The 18778-nt window shown below is 44.7% G+C and overlaps 1 protein-coding gene across 4 annotated transcripts in view; it reads right to left on the minus strand.

Moving 5' to 3' along the window:
* Positions 1 to 612: 612 nt before the first annotated feature.
* LOC110169128 (protein turtle-like) overlaps positions 613 to 18778 on the minus strand; it is a 25533-nt gene continuing 7367 nt past the window's right edge. For 3 of the 4 annotated variants that reach the window (XM_055156084.1, XM_055156083.1, XM_055156082.1), the window contains exons 6-12: positions 9885 to 10154; positions 9085 to 9321; positions 8535 to 8657; positions 2804 to 2866; positions 2193 to 2255; positions 901 to 981; positions 613 to 750 (exon numbers count right to left, since the gene is read on the minus strand). In XM_055156084.1, coding sequence (XP_055012059.1) covers positions 671 to 750; positions 901 to 981; positions 2193 to 2255; positions 2804 to 2866; positions 8535 to 8657; positions 9085 to 9321; positions 9885 to 10154 — 917 coding nt within the window. In that variant the 3' untranslated portion in view covers positions 613 to 670. Of the gene's footprint in view, positions 751 to 900; positions 982 to 2192; positions 2256 to 2803; positions 2867 to 8534; positions 8747 to 9084; positions 9322 to 9884; positions 10155 to 18778 lie in introns of those variants that run through there. The other variant, XR_008632508.1, reaches the window with a different exon arrangement.

The following is an 18778-nucleotide window of genomic DNA, read 5'->3' on the forward strand; positions in this document are numbered from 1 at the left end:
TCATGTTCTGGAGTCATGTTCTGGAGTCATGTTCTAAGGTCATGTTCTAAGGTCATGTTCTGGAGTCATGTTCTGGAGTCATGTTCTGGAGTCATGTTCTAAGGTCATGTTCTAAGGTCATGTTCTGGAATCATGTTCTGGAATCATCTGGAGTCATGTTCTGAGTTCTGGAGTTCATGTTCTGGAGTCATGTTCTAAGGTCATGTTCTAAGGTCATGTTCTGGAGTCATGTTCTGTCATGTTCTAAGGTCATGTTCTGGAGTCATGTTCTGAGGTCATGTTCTGGAGTCATGTTCTGGAGTCATGTTCTGAGGTCATGTTCTGGAGTCATGTTCTAGAGTCATGTTCTGGAGTCATGTTCTGAGGTCATGTTCTAGAGGTCATGTTCTAGAGTCATGTTCTGAGGTCATGTTCTAGAGTCATGTTCTAGAGTCATGTTCTGAGGTCATGTTCTAGAGTCATGTTCTAGAGTCATGTTCTGGAGTCATGTTCTGGAGTCATGTTCTGGAGTCATGTTCTGGAGTCATGTTCTAAGGTCATGTTCTGGAGTCATGTTCTAGAGTCATGTTCTGGAGTCATGTTCATGTTCTAGAGTCATGTTCTAGAGTCATGTTCTGGGGTCATGTTCTAGGAGTCATGTTCTAGAGTCATGTTCTGGGGTCATGTTCTCTCAGTGAGGGTCCATATGAGCTCCTCCAGAACCTCTGGTCCTGACGCTGGAATAAACCACATCTGGGTCGGACCACGGACCTGAGGAGAGACAGAGGGAGAGAAAGAAGGAGAAGGGTTAAAGAGACCTTCTGAACAGATAAATAAAGTGACTGACTGAGAGAGAGAGAGAGAGGGAGGAGAGAGGGAGGAAGAGAGGGAGGGAGAGGTGGAGAGGTAGAAGAGTTTTACCGTTGGGATCTTCTCTCTTTCTCTTCTTCTTCTTGTCGTTGGGTTTGATGGTCACTTCTCCGTAGGTCACCTCCTCTGGTCCTGTACACAACTCAGGTCACTACAGGTCAAAGGTCACGACTCTTTAACTCAAACCTCGTCGCCTGGATGATTCCATGGAAACAGAAAGTTAAAATCATACTACGGAACATTCTCCATGGAGACAGATATACGTTCAATGCCACACTATGTAAGAGGCCTTCCTCCAAGCCAAGTAAGAGTCGGGTTTGTGGAGGTATGAGCTTGCCCAGAGTAAGGGTGCTGTTTTTTCAGATCTTTTCCCAGTTTGTGGAGGCCCCTGGACTTGGCTGTGGTCTGCTGGAGCAGCTCCAGGAAAAGGGACAATGGACGAATCCACAAACTGATAATACTCCCTACAACTGGACAACTCACCCTTATGTCACAGATAATACTCCCTACAACTGAACAACAACTCACCTTTATGTAACAGATAATACTCCCTACAACTGAACAACATCTCAACCTTATGTCACAGATAATACTCCCTACAACTGAACAACATCTCAACCTTATGTCACAGATAATACTCCCTACAACAGTAAAACTCACTCTTATGTAACGAATAATACTCCCTACAACTGTACAACTCACCCTTATGTAACAGATAATACTCCCTACAACTGAACAACATCTCAACCTTATGTCACAGATAATACTCCCTACAACTGAACAACATCTCAACCTTATGTCACAGATAATACTCCCTACAACTGAACAACAACTCACCTTATGGAACAGATAATACTCCCTACAACTGTACGACAACTGACCTTATGTCACAGATAATGCTCCCCTACAACTGTACAACTCGCTCTTATGTCACAGATAATACTCCCTACAACTGTACAACAACTCACCCTTATGTAACAGATAATACTCCCTACAACATCATTTTATCTGCATCTTTTACAGCCTCTTGTTTATAGCTGAGATATATGTATTTGTATTGCTATTTTTCTATTTTATTTTGACTTGTACATTTACATTTGTATAATTATGTCTCTTCTTCTTTGCTACTTATTTAGTATTTATTATCACATTTATATTTTTTTCTCTTTGTTTTTAATGTTATATTGTGGTGTGTGACTCCTGTGTCCAAATCATTTCCTTGTGGATCAGTAAAGTTTGTCTAAGTCTACGTTAACAGAAACATACAAAATGAAAAGAATTCTTTCAGTACATTTTTGACTAAAAAGTTACATAGTGAAGCTTTAAGTAAAAAGAGACTGAACCTTTGGGGCGAGTCTTGACTCCAGAGTAAACAGTCTCCTCCTCATGACGACCAGGAGGAGGCGCTGCAACAAGGAACACGACACCGTCACACACACCAACAGAAGGAGAAACCCTAACAGTAAAACTCCTGTATCACACAGACTGACCCCTCTGAGCTTTAGGACCTTTTCTAATGTTCCTCCTCATAAGCTCCAAATGCTCTGTTCCACCTTGTGATGTCATGAAGTGGTAGTTTAAGTGAACAGCTCCTTTTCCCTTTAGTTCAGTCGAGATCAGTAAAGAAACTCCAGGACTGAAATGATCCAGGTGATTCTAGTGAAGGTGTGCGGAGTTTAAAAACACAGTGGAGAACTTCCTGTATCACCACATGATGACATCACAAGGTGGAACAGAGTGTTTTCAGTCTGAGAGAAGAACTCAGCCTAAATCTGCAGGGTTTGTGTGTTAAACATGTGAATGAAATGTAATTCTTGGATTTGTCAGGTCAGATTTCAGTCTTTTGTCGATTCTTCTGGACATGTTTGAAATGTGAACTTTGAACAGGATTTTATTTTTAAAACAGAAAATTAAAAAGACATTTTTTTGTAAAGCCCAAAGGGGGCGCTCTCACCTCTCTCCGCTCTCCTCACAGTGACGTCAGCGTACGTCACATCCACAGACTCCGGGTCAGAACCTGAAAACAAGAACCAGAACTCAGACCAAAGAACCTGGTTCAGATCCACCTAGAGCCTCCTCAGATCCTCCACTAGACCAGATCCTCCTCTAGACCAGTTTAGATCCTCCTCTAGACCAGTTTAGATCCTCCTCTAGACCAGTTTAGATCCTCCTCTAGACCAGTTTAGATCCTCCTCTAGACTTGTTCAGAGAAAATGACTTGTGCAAAACTGGTACTAAACTAAGACTTGTAAAAACAAAACTAGACCAGGAAATCACCTAAAGACAAAACCGACAAAACAACGAGACAAAATCTACATCAAACCAGAACCAAACCAGAACTGAACCAGGTTTAAACCAGGATTTAACCAGATCTATACCAGGACCAGGGCCTGTAGATCAATTGTGTTCAGTAAAACTAATCTAAATGCTTGTACAGCAGTTTTCATGTAAACACACTCTCCTGCAGACGCACAGTCCAGACCGAGTTTGGGTGAGTTGGGTTTTATTATCACCTTCCTGTTCTCTGTACCAGTGGGTCACAGCCTTTTCTCACAGCGCCCCCTGTTGTACCCTTTGATTTGTCCCTTCTGATACGATACTGTACTGTAATGGAAAATATATTTATTTCCTGGTGAATAAATATGAACTAGAACAATAATGATTATAAAACACTTTATAAAAAGGAGCACCTTGCTTTCATTAAAATTCACATCATCTCGTTTGAATCCCTGAGGACCCGCTGAAAATCTTTGGGGACCCAAATTTGGATCCTGACCCCAATGTTGGGAATAACTGCCCTATAATACGGAGCCCCACAGGGGCTGTGGGGTGAGGCTTAAATAAAAAGAATCCCAAGAAATTATCATGTGATCCTGTAAAAAGTATCGTGTGAATCCTGTGAAAGTTTCTTACATTAAATGAATGATGAGGTACACAGGGAAACAGAGAGCGTCATAACTGTCCCGGTGCAGGTTCTAGTGTCTTTATGTCCCGGTACAGGTTCTAGTGTCTTTATGTCCCGGTACAGGTTCTAGTGTCTTTATGTCCCGGTACAGGTTCTATTGTCTTTCTGTCCCGGTACAGGTTCTAGTTCTAGTGTCTTTCTGTCCCGTACAGGTTCTAGTGTCTTTCTGTCCCGGTTCTAGTGTCTTTCTGTCCCGGTACAGGTTCTGGTGTCTTGTCCCGGTACAGTTCTGGTGTCTTAGTGGTCAGGTTCTGGTCTTGTCTTTATGTTCCCGGTACAGGTTCTAGTGTCTTAGTGTCTTTCTGTCCCGGTACAGTTTCTGTCTTTCTGTCCCGGTACAGGTTCTGGTGTCTTTATGTCCCGGTACAGGTTCTAGTGTCTTTAGTCCCGTACAGTTCCTGTCTTTATGTCCCGGTACAGGTTCTAGTGTCTTTATGTGTCCGGTACAGGTTCTGTCTAGTGTCTTTAGTCCCGGTACAGGTTCTAGTGTCTTTCTGTCCCGGTACAGGTTCTAGTGTCTTTCTGTCTTTCTGGTCCTACAGGTTCTGGTGTCTTTATGTCCCGGTACAGGTTCTAGTGTCTTTATGTCCCGGTACAGGTTCTAGTGTCTTTATGTCCCGGTACAGGTTCTAGTGTCTTTATGTCCCGGTACAGGTTCTGGTGTCTTTATGTCCCGGTACAGGTTCTGGTGTCTTTCTGTCCCGGTACAGGTTCTAGTGTCTTTCATGTCCCGGTACAGGTTCTAGTGTCTTTATGTCCCGGTACAGGTTCTGGTGTCTTTCTGTCCCGGTACAGGTTCTGGTGTCTTTCTGTCCCGGTACAGGTTCTGGTGTCTTTCTGTCCCGGTACAGGTTCTGGTGTCTTTCTGTCCCGGTACAGGTTCTGGTGTCTTTCTGTCCCGGTTACAGGTTCTAGTGTCTTTCTGTGTCTTTTCCGGTACAGTTTCTAGTGTCTTTATGTCCCGGTACAGGTTCTAGTGTCTTTATGTCCCGGGTACAGGTTCTAGTGTCTTTCTGTCCCGGTACAGGTTCTAGTGTGTCTTTCTGTCCCGCGGTTACAGGTTCTGGTGTCTTTCTTGTCCCGGTACAGGTTCTAGTGTCTTTCTGTCCCGGTACAGTTCTGGTGTCTTTATGTCCCGGTACAGGTTCTGGTGTTCTGTTCCGGTACAGTTCTAGTCTTTATGTCCCGGTACAGGTTCTAGTGTCTTTATGTCCCGGTACAGGTTCTAGTGTCTTTATGTCCCGGTACAGGTTCTAGTGTCTTTATGTCCCGGTACAGTTCTAGTGTCTTTATGTCCCGGTACAGGTTCTAGTGTCTTTCTGTCCCGGTACAGGTTCTAGTGTCTTTTCTGTCCCGGTACAGGTTCTAGTGTCTTTCTGTCCCGGTACAGGTTCTAGTGTCTTTATGTCCCGGTACAGGTTCTAGTGTCTTTATGTCCCGGTACAGGTTCTAGGTCCCGGTACAGTTCTAGTGTCTTTATGTCCGTACAGGTTCTAGTGTCTTTATGTCCCGGTACAGGTTCTAGTGTCTTTATGTCCCGGTACAGGTTCTAGTGTCTTTATGTCCCGGTACAGGTTCTAGTGTCTTTATGTCCCGGTACAGGTTCTAGTGTCTTTCTGTCCCGGTACAGGTTCTAGTGTCTTTCTGTCCCGGTACAGGTTCTAGTGTCTTTATGTCCCGGTACAGGTTCTAGTGTCTTTATGTCCCGGTACAGGTTCTAGTGTCTTTCTGTCCCGGTACAGGTTCTAGTGTCTTTCTGTCCCGGTACAGGTTCTAGTGTCTTTATGTCCCGGTACAGGTTCTAGTGTCTTTATGTCCCGGTACAGGTTCTAGTGCTCGGTCTGTTGCTTTTTGTAGGAGGAGCACTAAACTTTCACAGGGTTCAATCCTCGGGGATAGTTTCTCAGAATGGCGGGATAATTTCTTGGGATTCTTTTTATTTAAACCTTCACCCCACAGCCCGTGTGGGGCTCCGTATTAAACTGTAAAAGGAGAGACCCTGTACTTATCGTGTAATAAACACAACACTGTGCTGTAAAAGCAGGTTTAATATGGACTTGGTCCTGGTCTAGTCCACATTTCCAGGGCTAGTCCTGGTTAGTCCAGGTTTGGTTCCAGGGCTAGTCCTGGTTTAGTCCAGGTTTGGTTCCAGGTTTAGTCCTGGTTTAGTCCAGGTTTGGTTCCAGTCCTGGTTTAGTCCAGGTTTTCAGGTTTAGTCCTGTTTAGTCCAGGTTTGGTTCCAGGGTTAGTCCTGGTTTAGTCCAGGTTTGGTTTCCAGGTTAGTCCTGGTTTAGTCCAGGTTTGGTTTCCAGGGCTAGTCCTGGTTTAGTCCAGGTTTGGTTCCAGGTTTAGTCCTGGTTTAGTCCAGGTTTGGTTCCAGGGTTAGTCCTGGTTTAGTCCAGGTTTGGTTCCAGGGTTAGTCCTGGTTTAGTCCAGGTTTGGTTCCAGGGTTAGTCCTGGTTTAGTCCAGGTTTGGTTCCAGGGTTAGTCCTGGTCTAGTCCAGGTTTTGATATGTTGTAAGTGCACATTTATATCAAACTGTAAACCTCTGTGTTAGTGGGCGTGTGCTGTATCACTGAGTCGCTGCTCATGATTCAGAGTTTGACAGTTATTACATTATTATTACATTATTATTACATTATTACATTTTGGTGTCACTAATATTTTGTTATAATATAATGTAAGTGTTGTAAAATAACGAGTATTTGTCTGAAAATAGTTGTTTTGTTTGTTTTTACATCTGTACGTCCTTTAACCACACGGGTTTGAGCCACAGCAAAAGAAAAACAGATTTCCATAAAAGAATGGACCAGGCCCAGTGTGAGCGCAGCTCAGGACCACAGACTAAAAACTGGACTAAGTGAGTGTGACGTCACCACAGCAGCTCCAGGCAAATGAAGCTCATCAAGGCCAGAAGTTACAGGGCGACTTTGGAGCCAGGACCATGTTAGGAATTTATTTAGGGTCAAAATAGAGAAATATGTATTAACTCCAAAATGGCGAGTTAATACAAACATTTAAGACCAAAATGATGAGGCTCACAGCTCAGTTACAAAGAGAGGAGCCATAATTATGTAAAGTGAATCAGAGCCGGAGTCCATGGAGCCAAATCATGCCCACGCTCACTTCCAGAACGCACGGCTAACAGGTTAACTATGTCCATTTATAAATACAGTCTAGTTTTGAGCGAGAGAGGCCTGAATGATGATGTAAATATGACTCAGGGACAGTTCAGTCTGTGTGGTTCAATACACCGAGCAAAACAGAAACTGGAAACAAATACAGGAAAATACCAAAGAATATCTGTGGCATTTATTTGTTTAAATCATTTAACAGACCAGGCCTTTATTTGAGACCAGGCAGCAGTTTGGGGCAGGAGATTAATTCCTTCCTCACAAAAATTTTGCTCAACAAAACTGGGACAATATGGAACTTAAATTCTTTGAACCAGTCTGACTATAATTTAGTTCAGTTTTTCTACGATGTCCTGGTGACTCCTTTGACCTGAAGTCAAACTGCTCCTGTCGCTCTAAACATCAGGTTTTCTGTGGTGTCGCTGCACTAATCATCACATCTTGGTTAAAAAGCACAAAAAACAGGACCTGAGAACCACTGCTGGGGGCGTCGGTATAAGTGACTTTCTATACAGACGTGGGCTGCTTCATTTGAAATGTTACAACTAAATCTATCTACAGAGCGGAGAGTTTCCCCACATTTAAAAGCGACTCCTGAATTACAGAAAGTCATTAAAACCCTCTCAAAACATGCAGACATTTCTTTAGCAAGTTAAAACCAATGACAGATGCAGCAAGTGTGGAGCAGCAGAGTGAAAACGTGAGAGACAACGCCAGCATCAGTCCTGTGTCCTGTTGTTCTTTGATTTAAAAAAATACATTAGACTCTGTGTTTATTTGGAACCGGTGGTTATTTATCAAAATATACACCTGCGCCTGGCGTTTAAAGGAGACCCGGCGGTTCACTGAAACCCTGTGCAACCAGGGTTAAATCTGATCCGTTAGATCAAAGATCCAACCCAGGTTGTCACCACTCACTACTCCACCCAGTTCACCAATTATCCAATCACAATGTGGCAGACTGAGTATAAGAAGATCCCTGACGTCTCACTCCTCAGTCGTGTGGGAGAGAAGCCAGAGGACAGAGCTTGAACCAGACCTTTTCTTGGGACATTGTCATGTGTGCTGGGGATTTGAACTCAACTAAACTGGTCAGGTGCCAAAATACTGGGTCAAACACGATGGTGAGTTGTGGAAAAAAATCTCCAGTCTGATAGGAGCCCAACAGCCGGTCCCTTCCACTCTCCCACCAACTCGACTGGTGGGCGGGAACAGGACTGAAAATTCTGTCCTGCGCAGACCTCGACCTCACATCAAGTATTTACAAATAATACAGTTATTACACAGTTATTACACAGTTATTACATAGTTATTACACAGTTATTACACAGTTATTACATAGTTATTACATAGTTATTACATAGTAATAAGGAAACACTGACTATTATTTATTTTATAATATTACTATTATTTTACGTTAGGTGTGTTAGTCTCAGTGAGGTTATCTCCACCCCTCACACAAAATGTCTTCACTCTAAACCTTTTGTCCAGTGACAAAATCGTTTATTCTGTGGTTTGGTTCTTTGGTTCATTACATAAAACTCTAAATGATTAAAAGTTTTTAATGTAACGTGGCTGTTCAGACCTGTTTGAGTCCGACGACGTCTGAGGAAAACCAGGACCAGACCCAGGACCAGACCGAACAGAACCAGACCTCCCAGAGCACCGAGCAGAACCACAGTGAAACCAGCGGGAGTGTTTTCACGCTCTGAAGAAGACACAGGAGAAGAAGTAGAAGACGAGGAGCTAGGAGACAAAAACTAGGAGACGAGGTGCTAGGAGCGACTGTGGTTGGCTCTGAAAAAGAGAAGTTATCATCTGGTTTAAAAAGTGACGTCACCACATTTGAGGTTCTACAGTCAGACCCGAGACAGAACCGACTCTTAAAGGTCCAGACCACAGACTGAGTCCAGCTCCAAGTGAAGCTCATCGAGGCCAGCAGTTACAGTGGCTAATTTTGATCCATTTTTAATATTTGGGAATCAGTGCATCATAGAAACCAAAGAGCCAATCAGGAGCGAGGCTGTTGAAGGTACACGCCCCTTTTCCTCCACGCTTGATTGATCTGTTATTAATGTTCATTGTTCCTCTCCCCTGACTCCGCCCCTCTCCTCTGACTCCGCCCCTCTCCTCACCTGTGACTCGGAGGCTCCTCCTCTCTGACTCCGCCCCTGTCGTCTGGTCTTTACAGGTGTATTCTCCTTCATGTTCCTTGGACACGGTGAAGCTCCAGTCTGACCCACTGTGGACCACAGAACCATCTTTCACCAGAACCGGACTCAGACCAGACCTGGTCCTGGTCCGACAGCGGAGTGTGATGTCACTTCCTGCTGTTACAGGAAGTGCAGGACCGTCCAGGATCAGGAGTCTGTCTGAAGAGAGAGAGTCAGAGTCAGAGACACAGAGTTGTGGTGTGAAATGGGGGGAGAGAGGGGAGAGACATTCAGTAAACAGTCACGGTCAGGAGGTGAAAAATATGAACTTTTTCAGCTTTAAATGTGTGAAATGTGTTTGTGATTCACTCCAAAGCTCCTGAAAGAAACGTCCATGTGCCTGGAACTACAGGCCAGTGCTCCAAGGACACGACAGGATTCATCTGTGGAGCTGGAATCACGTGACGAGTTCACGACAGATGAGACGAACGAGGAGACGCCAAAACAGCAGACAGACGCCACAGTGGTGTGTCACTTTGAGCAGCCCTGCACCAGAGGCTGTCCTATACATCTGTTATGTCACACATCATGTACATGAGACCAGAAGAGTCTCAAACTCCCCCTACAGGCCACAGTGGGTATAGCTGCTACAGCTCTCACCCACTAACCCACAGGTTGGAGGTTTGATTCCCGCTATGCCTGTCCTTGATGATCCTTGTGCCTCCAGGCCCAATGGAGGGAATGTGTGGACTATGTGTATAAATGTATAAATGTAGAGTTACCTGTGACAGAGAGGGGGCGCTGTGGGCCCCTGAGTCCAGCTGCAGACTCACACCAGTACAATCCAGAAGCAGAGGAGGGGGAGGGGTTAAAAATAACACATCTGGACTCACTGATGAAACCAAAGTCCTTATTTCTCCCACAGGACTGGACCTGGTCAGACCCAGTCCTGTTCCTCTTCACAGACCACTGCTCCTCACACGTCAGAGAGATGATCTCTCCACTCAAGAACTGGTCTGAGTCTGGCTCCACCTTCAGGAGCCCAGGACTTTCTGAGGACCACAGGAGAACATTAGACCCTGAACACGTCCAAACTGATCCTCTCCTCACACAGACGCAGATCTGACTCCACCTGAGGAGCTGCACTGACTTTTGTTTGAAAGTTTATGTGAATCTTTTATTTTTCTGCTCAATGTTTTAAACAAACCCCCAGGACTAAACCAGGACTAAACCAGGATTAAACCAGGTCCTAAACCAGGTCTAAACCTGGTCTAAACCAGGTCTAAACCTGGTCTAAGTTTAGTGGGCAGTGTGAGAGGGAAAGAGGAAGGAAATATTATTAAAACTGGTGTAAAAGCAGAAGTCAAGTTTGGACCAAGTCTGCTCCTTATATGGTCAACGTCTAAGAACAGGAAGTGACCGAAAACACCAAAACTCCACCTGTGACCTGTGACCTGTGACCTGTGACCTGTGACCTGTGACCTGTGACCTGTGACCTGTGACCTGTGACCTGAGGTGTCGTCTCTAGAAGAAGACTCTGGTGTTTTGTTTGTTCTGGTGTTTGTTTGTTTGTTCTGGTGTTTGTTTGTTTGTTTGTTCTGGTGTTTGTTTGTTTGTTCTGGTGTTTGTTTGTTTGTTCTGTCTCCACACTGATGTCACTCGTGTAACGTCGGCCCACGTCACACTGAAGCTTTTATCAAATGAAATATAAAATATAAAATATAAAATATTGTTGATGGATTTTAGCTCAACATTTATTCCAGTTTTATGGAGCAGCTGCTGAAGAATCTGTTGGAACGAGGTTTTAACCTCATATTATTAGGATTTGTTTTTTTATTCTCTCTCTTTCTGTTGCAGAGCTTGAGTGTGGCAGGGGGCGTGGCTTCTTCAGGGGGCGTGGCTTCTTCAGGGGGCGTGGCTTCTTCCAGAGCAGATGAGACACACCTGTAATCAATTCCTTCATCAGCCTCTGTATTTAGCCCTGCTCTTCTCACCACCACTTTGCCTGATATTTCTGTCCTGTTCAGCAGCGTCTTTCAGGTTCTTGGATATTTACCTGTTTTGTTTGTTGTTTGTTTTAGACTCACCTGTTCCTGTTTTCACCCAGGTGTCTCTGTGGTCGTCTGCTGTTGCCTCTGGAGAAGTCGGCCAGTTCCCTGCCTCCTCAGCCTGACTTCTGTTTGGAAAATAAACTGTTTAAAACTTGACTGAGTCCTGGCTCTGCTTTGGGGTCTTGCCAAACCTTAACACTTATGATTCATTATATTATATGATCATATTATTTATTATATTATATGATCATATTATTTATTATATTATATGATCATATTATTTATTATATTATATGATCATATTATTTATTATATTATATGATCATATTATTTATTATATTATATGATCATATTATTTATTATATTATATGATCATGTTCATGTTCTGAAGTGTTACTGGTCGTTTTTCACATGTCGACTGTTAACGCTGGTTCAACTGTCACACATTCAGAGTGTGTGCGCTGGGTCTGTTCACACACTTGTTCTTTTCACTTTGTACCAACGTGTGCAGGAGCAGATAAACAACTATATACTTCAACTTTCTGATGATGACACTGTTCTTAGTTTACTCAACAAAAACACTAAATGTTATTGTCTGTAAGAGAAACTGATGAAGTGGAGCTTTGTGTGAAGAACACAACACTGTGTGAAGTGTGGAAAAGATAAAAGATGAAAGAGTTTATCTTTGAGTCCAGATGTGTGAGGACCACAGCCCCGTTAATATCACAAAGAGAACACAGAGCAGGTGACGTGTTAGAAGGACTTATGTGTGAACTTTGACTATCAGCTCCAGTGGAGCATTTTGTACAGTTTATCTGCTCAAGAATGAGCCAATGTCTCTATTTGTCCAGACGGTTTAGGTCACATGATGTTTCACAACATGGATGGAGTCAGTTTTATGTTATGTTCATCATGGTTTAGTGACCAAAGTTAAATCACAGAGTTTTACCTGGACTAAAAAAGCAGGTCAAATAACGAGTGTGGCCCTGGTTCATTTGTGAGGAGACAGTTTGGAGACTCAGCAGGAGGAGCCCAGGGACCAACTCATGTTCTTCAGTCAGTTTGATGTCGTCAGGCAGAAGGTTCAGGGACCAAACTGTAAACTGAACAGATTCAAACATTCTTTTGTAATAAAAGTCAAAGGTTTAGGGAGTGTGCAGTTCTTTGTCTGTGGACAGAGACTTAAAGGTTTGGTTAGAGTTTCTCTCGTGCTCATATTTGGTTTCTTATTTATTTCTGTTGTGTGCTGGATGTTTGTGCGGTGCTTTTGTTGTTGTGTTGTTCTGTTTTTGTGTTAAAGCTGTGACCTCCTGTCCCAACACAAATATGTCTCATGGGAGATAATAAAAGATTCTTTTATTTTAACTCTTCACTGAATCGTCCAAACTGTCACAGCGTCTGTGCTCGTCTCACACGCTTCACTTTTCTCACTTTTGAAACTGTCACACAAACGTGTGTCTGAGTCTGTGAGGAAACTTCTGTAGGTCAATGTTTAGATCATATGTTTAAAGAGGAGTATTTGACTCTGTGGGTGTTAAAGAGGAGTATTTGACTCTGTGGGGTGTTAAAGAGGAGTATTTGACTCTGTGGGTGTTAAAGAGGAGTATTTGACTCTGTGGGGTGTTAAAGAGGAGTATTTGACTCTGTGGGGTGTTAAAGAGGAGTATTTGACTCTGTGGGGTGTTAAAGAGGAGTATTTGACTCTGTGGGGTGTTAAAGAGGAGTATTTGACTCTGTGGGGTGTTAAAGAGGAGTATTTGACTCTGTGGGGTGTTAAAGAGGAGTATTTGACTCTGTGGGTGTTAAAGAGGAGTATTTGACTCTGTGGGGTGTTAAAGAGGAGTATTTGACTCTGTGGGGTGTTAAAGAGGAGTATTTGACTCTGTGGGGTGTTAAAGAGGAGTATTTGACTCTGTGGGTGTTAAAGAGGAGTATTTGACTCTGTGGGTGTTAAAGAGGAGTATTTGACTCTGTGAGGTGTTAAAGAGGAGTATTTGACTCTGTGGGGTGTTAAAGAGGAGTATTTGACTCTGTGGGTGTTAAAGAGGAGTATTTGACTCTGTGGGTGTTAAAGAGGAGTATTTGACTCTGTGGGGTGTTAAAGAGGAGTATTTGACTCTGTGGGTGTTAAAGAGGAGTATTTGACTCTGTGGGGTGTTAAAGAGGAGTATTTGACTCTGTGGGGTGTTAAAGAGGAGTATTTTGACTCTGTGGGGTGTTAAAGAGGAGTATTTGACTCTGTGGGGTGTTAAAGAGGAGTATTTGACTCTGTGGGGTGTTAAAGAGGAGTATTTTGACTCTGTGGGGTGTTAAAGAGGAGTATTTGACTCTGTGGGGTGTTAAAGAGGAGTATTTGACTCTGTGGGGTGTTAAAGAGGAGTATTTGACTCTGTGGGGTGTTAAAGAGGAGTATTTGACTCTGTGGGTGTTAAAGAGGAGTATTTGACTCTGTGGGGTGTTAAAGAGGAGTATTTGACTCTGTGAGGTGTTAAAGAGGAGTATTTGACTCTGTGGGGTGTTAAAGAGGAGTATTTGACTCTGTGGGGTGTTAAAGAGGAGTATTTGACTCTGTGGGGTGTTAAAGAGGAGTATTTGACTCTGTGGGGGTGTTAAAGAGGAGTATTTGACTCTGTGGGGTGTTAAAGAGGAGTATTTGACTCTGTGGGTGTTAAAGAGGAGTATTTGACTCTGTGGGGTGTTAAAGAGGAGTATTTGACTCTGTGAGGTGTTAAAGAGGAGTATTTGACTCTGTGGGGTGTTAAAGAGGAGTATTTGACTCTGTGGGGTGTTAAAAGAGGAGTATTTGACTCTGTGGGTGTTAAAGAGGAGTATTTGACTCTGTGGGGTGTTAAAGAGGAGTATTTGACTCTGTGGGGTGTTAAAGAGGAGTATTTGACTCTGTGGGGTGTTAAAGAGGAGTATTTGACTCTGTGGGGTGTTAAAGAGGAGTATTTGACTCTGTGGGGTGTTAAAGAGGAGTATTTGACTCTGTGAGGTGTTAAAGAGGAGTATTTGACTCTGTGGGGTGTTAAAGAGGAGTATTTGACTCTGTGGGGTGTTAAAGAGGAGTATTTGACTCTGTGAGGTGTTAAAGAGGAGTATTTGACTCTGTGGGGTGTTAAAGAGGAGTATTTGACTCTGTGGGTGTTAAAGAGGAGTATTTGACTCTGTGGGGTGTTAAAGAGGAGTATTTGACTCTGTGGGGTGTTAAAGAGGAGTATTTGACTCTGTGGGTGTTAAAGAGGAGTATTTGACTCTGTGGGTGTTAAAGAGGAGTATTTGACTCTGTGGGTGTTAAAGAGAATCACTAGATGGAGGACTCTAAGATTCTTTCACAGTGACATCAGTTGTTGTATCAAATGTTCCGTTGGATTCAGAAGCTCTGAGTTGTGTTGGTTTTCACTGGGTTTGGTTGGTTTAAGTCGGGTTTGGTCGGTCTGCACCTGTCCTGTCTCCTGCGGTCACCTGACGGTCTGTGCAGGTGCAACCTCCGGTCCTGTCCCGACACTCAGAACCGTATCAAACCCTGACGTGGTCTGGGGCTTGTCTGGCCAAAACATCTACAGCAGCACATTCATCAGAGGAGAACAGGCTGGAGACACAAAGATACAAGAGATTTTCAAGATTTTATTGTCACTGTTGTAGAACAAAAACAAAATCACTTTTAGAGCATTAAACTCTGCAGAGTTTTAATGTAAAGTGCAACACCAAAAGTGTAAGAGCCCATCCCAGAATAATCCCATAAACCCCCATACAGAGGACCTGAGGATACAGACTGTTCTTCAGTCTGGTCCTTCTGGCTCGTGTGGACCTGAACCTTCTACCTGATGCTGTCCTCGATGAGCTTCATTTGGAGCTGAACGCTGTGGGTGACGTCACTCAGGACGTCCAGTGAGTCCACCAGCCGCTCCATCATCCAGAAGATCCAGCAGAGGATGGACGATCTGCAGCAGCTGAGGAAAGCCAAGCTCCAGCCCAGATGATGGGGCAGGTCTACAGAGTCCAGAGTCCACCACAGAGTCCAGAGTCCACCACAGAGTCCAGAGTCCACCACAGAGTCCAGAGTCCAGAGTCCACCACAGAGTCCAGAGTCCACCACAGAGTCCACCACAGAGTCCAGAGTCCACCACAGAGTCCAGAGTCCACCACAGAGTCCAGAGTCCACCACAGAGTCCAGAGTCCACCACAGAGTCCACCACAGAGTCCACCACAGAGTCCAGAGTCCACCACAGAGTCCAGAGTCCACCACAGAGTCCAGAGTCCAGAGTCCACCACAGAGTCCACCACAGAGTCCAGAGTCCACCACAGAGTCCAGAGTCCACCAGAGTCCAGAGTCCACCACAGAGTCCACACAGAGTCCACAGAGTCCACCACAGAGTCCAGAGTCCACCACAGAGTCCACCACAGAGTCCAGAGTCCACCACAGAGTCCAGAGTCCACCACAGAGTCCACCACAGAGTCCAGAGTCCACCACAGAGTCCAGAGTCCACCACAGAGTCCAGAGTCCACCACAGAGTCCAGAGTCCAGAGTCCACCACAGAGTCCACCACAGAGTCCAGAGTCCACCACAGAGTCCACCACAGAGTCCAGAGTCCACCACAGAGTCAAAAACCCATAAAAAACTGAGAAACAGAGTGGATTTTCTCAGGATGAACAATCGAAGCCCCAAACTGGGACTTATCTCAGGTAAAAGAAGTGATTTGTTTTGTTGTGAATGTTTGGAGAGTTTTGGAGAGGAGATGTCTTCTGCGTTTGAGAGACACGTGAGACAAATGAGCGTCTGTGGTTGGATCGTCTCAAGTTTGGACGGAGGTTTTTCACGCTCTGTGGTCCGGTTCCAGAACCTTCTGGATTCACACAGAATGTAGAAGAAAGTGTCTGCTCCAGTGAGAAGGTAACTGTACTGTTACTCGAGTAAAAGTTGTGCTTCCTCTTCCCTCTGTGAGTGAGTCTAAAGTGACAAAAGCTTCATGTGACCATCTGAAATGATTTGAACATCTGTGTTTCTTGCAGCTGCTTCAGAGACGATTTAGTTTGGCTCATTTTTGTGTCACTTTGAAAAAACAGATTTTTGGGACTTTTTAAACTTGTTTTGTTTAAATTATAAACAAGATGCTACGTCCTCTTTTGTTATTCTGACTGGAGCAGAACTGCTGACTTTATCTTGAGTCTTTATTTGGACCCTGTTTTGTTCTTTTACTTGAATCATCTTTTTAACACATATGTCATTAACACCTCCTCCCCTCGTCTCTAAAAACAGAAGTCGTGTGTTCCTTCTGGTTTCACACTCACTGGACTCTTGTGTGCGTCTGCGATGGAGCTGTCTCTGCTCTGTGAGTAACTCTAGTTTTTCTTGAGTTTTTGTGTTGTGAAGGAAATGTCCAAATGTTGTTGGTGTTTGAGGACAGTGTGTGAGTCCTTATGGAGACCTGCTTCTTTCTCAGCCTCTTCTATGTTGTACATTGAAATGTGTTTGATTCATGTTTTGATTTGACATGGACACTGCATATTAATGCACATCTGTAATTCCACTGTAAATATGACAGATTCAAGCAAAGACGCTCATTTCATCTGAGCTCCCTCAGCAGTGACACAAAAAACCAAATAGAAGCAGACACAGAGACAGAAGTGAGAAGAGTAAAGTCCAGATGAAACGGGCCACACACACAGAGGGTTTCCTTCACACACAGCTTCAGAGTGACACACATGGACTTTCTCTTGTGCTCAGACACTGTTCCAGAGTTTGGTCCTTTGACAGAAAACACAGTCTGACCAAATATGGAGCGTTTGTGTGGTACCTCACAGTCCCCTCGAGCTGTGGCCCTGATGCCCTCCCACACTCTGTGGTTTTATGACTTCCTCCAGCGGAGGAGGAGGAGGAGCGAGTCTGTGCAAAACTTGAAATAGAAAACATGAGTTTTGAAATGGAACCAAATGATCCAAAGTGAGTGAATAAAGTTGTGTGAAACACTGCAGTGGTGAGATGAGTGAGGTTTGTGTGGCCTTTTTAAAAAGAGCTTCTGGGTTTGAGAGTTGTGCCGGCAGCAGGTGACCAGGAGGTGGTGCTCTGTGTCACACAAAATCCTAGTGTGAAACATGTGAGCAGCGTTCAGTGTCATGAAGACTCTTGTGTGGAAACTTCTGAACATTCAAATGTTCTGTGTGTCTGTCCCACGTCCTCCAGTCTGTCTCCAGTCTGTCTCCAGTCTGTCTCCAGTCTGTCCTCCAGTCTGTCCTCCAGTCTGTCTCCAGTCTGTCTCCAGTCTGTCTCCAGTCTGTCTCCAGTCTGTCTCCAGTCTGTCTCCAGTCTGTCTCCAGTCTGTCCTCCAGTCTGTCTCCAGTCTGTCTCCAGTCTGTCTCCAGTCTGTCTCCAGTCTGTCCTCCAGTCTGTCCTCCAGTCTGTCTCCAGTCTGTCTCCAGTCTGTCTCCAGTCTGTCCTCCAGTCTGTCCTCCAGTCTGTCTCCAGTCTGTCTCCAGTCTGTCTCCAGTCTGTCTCCAGTCTGTCTCCAGTCTGTCTCCAGTCTGTCCTCCAGTCTGTCTCCAGTCTGTCTCCAGTCTGTCCTCCAGTCTGTCTCCAGTCTGTCTCCAGTCTGTCTCCAGTCTGTCTCCAGTCTGTCTCCAGTCTGTCTCCAGTCTGTCTCCAGTCTGTCTCCAGTCTGTCTCCAGTCTGTCTCCAGTCTGTCTCCAGTCTGTCTCCAGTCTGTCTCCAGTCTGTCCAGTCTGTCTCCAGTCTGTCTCCAGTCTGTCTCCAGTCTGTCTCCAGTCTGTCTCCAGTCTGTCCTCCAGTCTGTCTCCAGTCTGTCTCCAGTCTGTCTCCAGTCTGTCTCCAGTCTGTCCTCCACTGTCCTCCAGTCTGTCTCCAGTCTGTCTCTCCAGTCTGTCTCCAGTCTGTCTCCAGTCTGTCTCCAGTCTGTCTCCAGTCTGTCTCCAGTCTGTCCTCCAGTCTGTCTCCAGTCTGTCTCCAGTCTGTCTCCAGTCTGTCTCCAGTCTGTCTCCAGTCTGTCTCCAGTCTGTCTCTCTGTCAGTCTGTCTCCAGTCTGTCTCCAGTCTGTCTCCAGTCTGTAGTCTGTCTCCAGTCTGTCTCCAGTCTGTCTCCAGTCTGTCTCCAGTCTGTCTCCAGTCTGTCTCCAGTCTGTCTCCAGTCTGTCTCCAGTCTGTCTCCAGTCTGTCTCCAGTCTGTCTCCAGTCTGTCTCCAGTCTGTCTCCAGTCTGTCTCCAGTCTGTCTCCAGTCTGTCAGTCTGTCTCCAGTCTGTCTCCAGTCTGTCTCCAGTCTGTCTCCAGTCTGTCTCCAGTCTGTCTCTCTGTCCAGTCTGTCTCCAGTCTGTCTCCAGTCTGTCTCCAGTCTGTCTCCAGTCTGTCTCCAGTCTGTCTAGTCTCTCTCAGACTCTGAGTTTGTCTCAAGTCACTTTTTAAAGTTTGTTCCATTAAAAATGTTTCACTGTTTTCACAGATCTGAGTCTGCTGCTCCTCCCTGTGTCTGCAGGTGAGTCCAGGACTAAACCAGGACTAAACCAGGACTAAACCAGGACTAAACCAGGTCTAAACAGGACTAAACCAGGACTAAACCAGGACTAAACCAGGACTAAACCAGGTCTAAACCAGGACTAAACCAGGACTAAACCAG

The sequence above is a fragment of the Boleophthalmus pectinirostris genome, unplaced genomic scaffold (genome assembly GCF_026225935.1).
Source record: "Boleophthalmus pectinirostris isolate CB_2022bp ecotype Guang Dong unplaced genomic scaffold, ASM2622593v1 HiC_scaffold_20, whole genome shotgun sequence".
Taxonomy (NCBI): Eukaryota; Metazoa; Chordata; class Actinopteri; order Gobiiformes; family Gobiidae; genus Boleophthalmus; species Boleophthalmus pectinirostris.